This window comes from Etheostoma spectabile, chromosome 5, assembly GCF_008692095.1.
Source record: "Etheostoma spectabile isolate EspeVRDwgs_2016 chromosome 5, UIUC_Espe_1.0, whole genome shotgun sequence".
In the NCBI taxonomy this organism is placed as follows: Eukaryota; Metazoa; Chordata; class Actinopteri; order Perciformes; family Percidae; genus Etheostoma; species Etheostoma spectabile.
Genome location: NC_045737.1, coordinates 11,854,929 through 11,862,876, shown reverse-complemented (window position 1 = coordinate 11,862,876; position 7,948 = coordinate 11,854,929). Strand labels below are relative to the sequence as shown.

The 7,948-nt window shown below is 43.6% G+C and overlaps 1 protein-coding gene across 4 annotated transcripts in view; it reads left to right on the top strand.

Moving 5' to 3' along the window:
- The window catches only part of rtkna (rhotekin a), an 86,758-nt gene that overhangs the window by 44,395 nt on the left and 34,415 nt on the right, over positions 1 to 7,948 (top strand). The window contains exon 1 of one of the 4 annotated variants that reach the window (XM_032517010.1): positions 2,774 to 3,193. The exons of the other annotated variants lie outside the window; for them this stretch is intronic. Within the exon in view, the coding sequence (XP_032372901.1) occupies positions 3,170 to 3,193 (24 nt within the window). The 5' untranslated portion in view covers positions 2,774 to 3,169. Of the gene's footprint in view, positions 1 to 2,773; positions 3,194 to 7,948 lie in introns of those variants that run through there. 4 annotated transcript variants of the gene reach the window in all.

Genomic DNA, 7,948 nt, shown 5'->3' with positions numbered 1-7,948 from the left:
TTTGGTGTTGGATCGATCAACATTGAAATCCATCAATACAAATAACTTTTACTGTTTATTGATCACCATTGGGGAAATTACAATTTACACTCTGCTTGTTAGCGATCACTACACACAGGCCTGAGATACACACACATGCTCAGGACCTATCCATGCAATGGAGAGATGTCAGAGTGAGAATAAATAAGGTATCTGTTGCGTTACTGCGTTGCAAACTGGGATGTAATCAATGACGAAACGATGCCATGTGGCAGAAAAACAGTTGTCCAGATTATTTGAACATGTCTTCATACATGTGTTTGCTTAATACCATTTTCCGATTTAACAAGTGACAACATTAGTGGAAGCCACCACTGTTTTGACTCATGTTGCTGTCTCTGAATAGTCACTCGCTTCTGTTGTTCCCTGGACCCTTCAGTGAACTGTGAGTGTAAATTTGTCTCCGACAGCACTTCTCTGGCACGGCTACCTGCTGATGAAACTTTAATCTGATTAACTGTAGGTTATTTACAGCTCTAAGTCCTGAGTTATCAAGGCTCATCTTGGTTTTGGTGCACATGTCCACTCACACGGAGTGATGAGCAGAGAGAGAGATATGAGGAACATTTGTTGGTGGAGATGAAGTGAATGCCATGACAAAAGCCCCCCCCCCCCCCCCCCCCCCCCCATCTGTTGTCCTTAGCTAGATGTAAAGAGCTGTACTACACTATTCACCCAGCCAGATGCACAGATGTACTGTTGCACCAGTGAGATGGACTTTGTTGCTCTGTTGCCATTAGCCAAGGCTGCCCACAGACTGACTCTCTCCTCCTCCATCCCGACCCTCCTACATGTCATCTGCTGCATCTCTGGACTGCGGATCTCATTCCACTTCTCAACCCCAAAAATGGCACACAACAAAACAAGTGTTTTTTTTGTCTTCCATTGCTGAGATTGTTCCATCCTTTTGCTCTGTGACATTTAAGAAAATGTCAAAATAATAAAGCGTTTGATGCTTTACAGTTATTTCCTGCAGAGGTACAGTGGTTTTCATAATGTTCTATTTATATTTGCAAAACAAATGTCCTGAACACTCCAGTTGTTAGTTTTCCAGGGAGCCAAACCTCAGTCAGCAGACTCACCCTAATGCAGTCCCCCCCCCCCCCCCCCCCCCCCCACACTCTTAATTCTAGCCCGACTCATCTGTGTTTTCTGTTTCCACCTTCCCACAAATCACTCTCATACATCACCGGCCGACAAGGCGATGCAATCCACTGCACAGCAACTTCCCAGCGCGCACATATGAGCCAGGCAAAACAAAGAGGCAGCCACAGAAAGAGGAAAGGGCAGAGGGAGACGGATGGCAATTTTTATTTTTCTATCAGTAGAATTACATATATTGTACCAATCGTAGGCCAATATTATTTGCGCACACTGTAATGTTTTGACATTAAAACATGTTTTCATATGCAGACTAACTCACTGTCCAGTTCCATGTAGAATTATTTAATCTTCATAGCATAAAGTATCCCGGTGCCAATTGAGACTTAAAGGAGAATTCTGGTCGATCAACACGTAGCTCTCTTGTTTATGGTCACGGAGTGCTGTCAGTAGCAAGAAAAAGGAAAACAATCAGTGTTGCTTACACCGAGTATCCTCCTGTTACAGTTCACACCCGGGCAGCTATGGCCTAGCCATATGATTCCTTCCGAGTGAAAACAGGGAATATGGCTGCAGTAGATGTGAAAGAAATGCATAAAAGTTGTGTTGATTCAGCCAATGCACATACCTCTGTTTAGTTCCGGTGAAGTCCACACAATCCAATATTCCAAAATGTATAACTATTTTCCTTTTTCTCGCTAGTGACAGCACTCCGTCACCACAAACACAGATATGTGTTGAAATTGACCGAAATTCTCCTTTAAAGTGTGTTACTGAGTTAATAATGTACAGTCCTCTAAATGTACAGTATCTCCTCTATGGGATCATTTAACTTGGCCGATATATCACCTGAAGTAACTGCATTATTTGCCTCTGTACATCTGAACTGCATGGAGGTTTTGCTCTGACTGTCTTGTGTATCTAACTGTATTATGCAATTATTAAAACGACTACAATTGACAGAAAAAGACGTGCCTTCAAGACAAGTGCAGAGATGATGTTTTTTCATAAATTTACAGTATTTTAGCGGATTATTTTTAAAAACATGGAAGCAAGCAAGGACGCGTGGGAAAAGATGGATGTTTTGCAAACAGAATATTGACCAGTGCCTTGAGTCATAACTTAAAAGAGTTGTGGGCGGTGTAGGAACAGAGTAACCACAGTGGATTTTACTGCCACACATCCAACCCACTTCAAACTACGGCCAAACTCAGGGCTGCCAAATCCTCCTAATGTCATGTCAGTTTCTCCTAAGTAGCTTTAGATCGTGCCAGATCTGCCATTTTGTGAAATCTCAGAGGGACCCTGGAACCCCATGGGACAGTGAAAAATGTCTATGGACTGACAACAACAAATAGTAGGCTGGTAATGCATGTGTGTACTGTATGGTGAATGACAGTGGGATGTTGCCTGGACACAGCCATGAGAGACACTGCCGTAAATGCTCCCTCTCAGCTATACACACAGATTAGGAACACACACACACACACACACACACACACGCGCACGCCTCCTCAGAAACGGCTCTTGGTTGGTCCATCACTCGGTCAGTCTTTATCCTCCCTTGTGTGTGTGTGTGCATGTGTGTGCGCGCGCGCGCGCGTGTGTGTGTGTGTGTGTGTGTGTGTGTGTGTGTGTGTGTGTGTGTGTGTGTGTGTGAGAGAGAACCCGGACTGGAGATCTGGAGCTGTACCCTGAGACGACGACCATCATGGTGATAATGAGTACAGCACACTGAAATATGACCGCTATCCTTCCCGAATGGCAAAGAGTGGGCTTTGTGATTTCTGCGGTGATCCATAACAACTTCTTTTCCGCGGCTAATAAACGGCAGCTTCTCTCGGGTTTTCACTGGATACTGTAATATTTTGCCTTTAAATGGAGGTGACTCAAAGGGAAAATCTGAGTTACGGTATTTCACGGGGCGTGCGTGTGTGTGGGGGACGTTTAACGGACCTCTGTGTTGCGTAAAAGGACCGAGCTGCCAGTTTTGGAGAGTTGTGAAGCGGAGTGCTCCTCTTTGGATAGGATGAACAACTCAAAGAATCAAAGGGTAAGGATGTTGTTTTGTTTCCGAAAAGATTTAGAGGACTTTAAGATGTAGATAAAATTGAAAAAACAAATGACAGTCAGCTTTAATAGACTACACGTCACGCTTAGGCTTTAATTCGTGATCATTCAAGCTACTTGTGATCCTTGGAGACATGTCATTGTCTATTATTGATCGATCATTGCTTTGATCATTTCTTGTTCATTGCGTGGATAGATTCACTAACGCCACTAAACCCCGACATTTTAAAATGATCTTGTTTATTTCCCGAGTCTGCATTCCGGATTGGACCAAATCCCGCTCTGTGAATCAATTAAGTCTTTTGATGAATTCGGCCCCACTACAAATTCAAGTAGCCGATTCTAATAAAACAAATCCAACTTTTAGAATTGGTTCACACTGCAGGTTACCGCCCACCATGTTTTTTTTCCCAGTGTGGAGGAATACTGAAGGAATATTGGATGAACCAGTTTTAAAATGTGAATTTACAGAAGAAAAGTGATTGTTTGGTGAATAATGTTTGCCGAATTGTGCGAGTGGTACCCAATGGTCTGTCAAACCTTTTATTTTATCCTTTACAAGTCGATAACTTCTTATAATAATGGAAAGTGTTTCAAAATGCACGATTTTTAAAGGGAGTCTGGTTACACTTGAGTGCAAGGTGTTCCTTGTTACATCACGGGGCAGGTGTTGTTACATTAGCCTAGTTACAGTTCCTTTGGGCATAATGCCCCAATTCAATAATAATAGCTGCTATTGATTTTCATACTTTGTCACCTTAAATCACTCACTCTATAATCTCATTCTCTGCTGTGCCTGAGGGTGAGTGGTTAATAGGGGGATAGGAACCCTCAATTTCATGTTGCATGAATGCACTGTCACATCACCCAGCCTGTCAGAGTCAGAACAACGTGACAACTGTGCAATATTACTGCAATAATGACATACTTCTCCCAGTCATCACCCTTTCCCCTCTCTTGTGAATAAATCTTTCCTAAATGCCTCGAATTGGCAGCACAAAAAATAGCCATACTCACATAGAGCAGAAAATAGCTTTACTTGTGAGAATATTGTGCTTTTTATATGCCTTTTTTTCCACAGCATTAAAATAATAAAATTCCATGGTTTTCCCATTAAGTTGTTTGGCTCAGAGGATGCCTGTCCACAAAGCAGAGACATGCATGTCATGCATTCATATTTCTATTTAAAGATTGCGATGCTTTCCCCTTAAACACGGCAAACCACAGAAAAGTGCTGAAAAGAAGGGACAGCTCCTCAACATGATGAGCCCTAAAGAGCGGTGGCCAGATGTCTGGTTTGTGAGTGACAGGCAGTCAGTTTGCTTTCTTGGTTTGAGCAGATTTGCCCGGCATACTCATAGCTCTGACCTCTTCCTATAATCAAGTTTTCTCTCACCATTGAAACTTAATCCACGCACAGATCAAGCAAACCGGCTGCATCTCTGTCGGTTGATTGCTTTCATTTTGCTTAATGGCAGGCGGCTTCCTGATGTGAGAGAGGGAGAGCGAGCGAGAGTTTAGATTTTAGTCTCATGTTGATTTAAAAGGTCCCCTGCATGCTCATCAGTTAGATTGAACGAGCAAGACAGATGTGATCTTTCCATTCCTGGAATACAGCCTGCACACTGGGTGTGGGTGTAGGTGTGTGTGTGTAGTGCCTAGAAAGCTCAAAGTGTGTGTTAATTTTGTCCCTACTACTGTTACAACCCCAGCCATCTCTGATTATTAGTAGTGAAAAGGTCAGCGGTGTGCCAGAGCCCCTCCTCAGTGGGACTACACAGCATCTTCCTGGTGCTTCTCTGTGCAATGGTTTCGCTGTATTCATGGCATACTGCAGCTTAGAGCTGCAAAGATTAATCGATTGATCGATGAATTGTCAACTATTAAATTAATCTGCTGTACTTGCTGTGAGATTAAGTAAAAATTCTCTGATTCCAGCTTCCTAAAATGGCAATATTGTCTAGTTTCTTCTCTCCTCTGTGACAGTAAACTGAATATCTTTAAGTTGTGAACAAAAGACATTTGAGGATGTCTGGAGCGCCTGGGTTGCGCACTTGGTAGAGCGTGCGCCCCATTTACAAAGGATCAGTCCTTGTCGCAGTGACTGCATGTTCAACTCCACACTGGGGCCCTTTGCTGCATGTCGTTCCCCCTCTCTCTATACTTTCACATCTTCAGCTTTCCTATATAATAAAGGCTTCAAAATTCCCAAGTATGTATGGCTTTGGAATATTTCTTTCACCATTTTCTGGTATTTTATGGACAAACAACTGCCTGATTAATCTATGAAAATAGTTGTTAGTTGCAGCACTACTGCAGTTAAATTCTTCTTGTTTTTTTGTAAAATGTATTTCCGCCTGTGCTTTTTACTGCGTTTGCAGTTCTACAACGGGGGGAGAAAAGGCAGCCTCCCATGTCCGTTCCTTTTCCAAGGAATCCTTCGGCCTGTGTCTAACAATCAATAACCACTTACTGCAGAGAAGCTTTCTGCAGACAAGTCTCTGTCTGTCCACACAGCTTTCTGTCTCTCTCCGAGTTCTCTTCCTATCTATCTGGATAGCTATCTCGAGTGTCTCCTCTGCTTGTATCTGTCTGTCCTCCTTCTCTTCCCCAGGCAGCCTTCATTCACCTCTGCAGTCACGTGTGTTTCCTCTCTCTCTGCCCCTGCTCCATGCTGCTCCATGCCTGCAGTAGAGGTCACTCTGTTTTCTCTGCTGATATTGTCCTTTGCTTTCTCCCAGGAGGCAGCTGCTGGGATTGAGGCTAAATCTACACTACGTTATAGTTTAAAGGTCCCATGACGTGGTGCTCTTTGGATGCTTTTATATAGGCCTCAGTGGTCCCCTAATACCATATCTCAAGTCTCTTTTATATAGACCTTAGTGGTCCCCTAATACTGTATCTGAAGTCTCTTTTATATAGACCTTAGTGGTCCCTTAATACTTTATCTGAAGTCTCTTTCCCAGAATTCAGCCTTGGTCCAGAACTACAGTCACTATGAGCTTTCTTTAGTATGTGCCATTTCTGAGTCTGTAGCTTTTTCAGGAGGAGGGGTCAAAGTGGCCTTGACCAACTGCCACTTTGCTCGTTTGAAAGCCATGATGTCTCTCTCTCATGGGTGGGCCAAATTCTCTGGGCGGGCAAAGCAGAGACAGGGGAGGTAACCTTGCTCCTTTTGACCTCATATGGGGCAAGATTCCAGATCGGCCCATCTGAGCTTTCATTTTCTCAAAGGGAGAGCAGGATACCCAGGGCTGGGTTTACACCTATCACCATATCTAGCCACTGGGGGACCATAGGCAGGCTGGGGGAACTCATATTAATGGTAAAAAAAACTCATAAAGTGACATTTTCATGCCATGGGACCTTTTAAAAAAAACAAAAATCTTTTGCTATGTTTACCCCTCGCGTCCACAATACTCTACTCCCTAAAACACAGACGTTTGGAAACACTGCTGCCCCTGTTTTGGTTTGAAATCTCCGGGGTTGCGTTGCGGTCTGGACGGGCAAAAACGTAGACTTTTGGAAACGACGACGCACGTCAGTCAGTCTTACCGGTTAGGTAGGCTTACATACCTGTCAGAACAGTTCCACCTCGTCCTCGGTCCAAGCTAATACATCCTCGGTGTTAATCTTGGTATTTTCTGGATTTTCAACTTATACATCCAAGATTTTCAATCGTAAAGTAACGTCAGACAATCTGCTCCCTGTCCAGCAAGGGTGTAACTTTGGTTATATTAAGGGGCTATGGTGATACAATATCCAGGAAATAATAAAGTTGATCCTTCTGCCAGAAAGAATAGCTCTAAACTATCGCTGAGACCTATAAAATAAGCCCCCTAGATGTCCAGTGTGTGCGAGTGGTCATGTGATACGCGTTGTCAGAAATGAAAACATACAAAAGACATAGATTTAGCCTGAGAGGGGTAGGACATCCTCAGCCTAAGAAACACAGGGGGAACTGGAAGCCATTACTCTACGGACTGTACAGCGTGACAGTGGCTGTGGAGGAGAAGGAGGAGGAGGAGGAGGAGAAGAAGTGTGGGTGTGAGTTGGACTTTGTTTTGTGTGTGTGTGTGTGTGTGTGTGTGTGTGTGTGTGCCCCTTGAGCCAGTTGTCATAGGACTAGTGTGAAAAATGAGCCACTTACACCTTGCTCCGCCACAATATTGCCTCACCGCCCACCCAATTATAGATCTTTTAACTCACACTTATTCAAACACCCTTCCTGTCTCTGGGGGGGTTTCTTACTTTCTCACAGAGTGCCAGCTTTGGTCCTCCACTCCTACTTTCAGTATTCAGCTCCATGACTCCAATATAGTCTAAACAAAACCAGCTCTGAACCCGCCCCGACGTGCCGTGGTAGAGCCCTCTCAGTAATGTTCTGTCCTAGTTCTCCTTTTAGAAGCAAGTGTTGTGGCAGGCAGAGTGGCAGAGTTCCCCATGGGTTTGTCCTCACTCGAGAGAGGGAGAGACAGACGAGTTAGAGGACTGATGGGGTTGAAGCATCAGGACTTATCAATACATATGTTAACCCTTGTGTTGTCTTCCCACCAACCTGGAAATTTTTGTTTTTCTGAGTCGAAATTTAAAATGAAAAAACCTTTTATTTAGGTTATGGTTGTCTTTTTCGACCCTTTTGTGGCTTTCTCCCCAATGATTTTGTCTCTTTTTCAACGTTGTCGACTTAATCTGAACCTTTTTGAAATTTCCCCCAAATTTTGTATGCTTTTTTTTT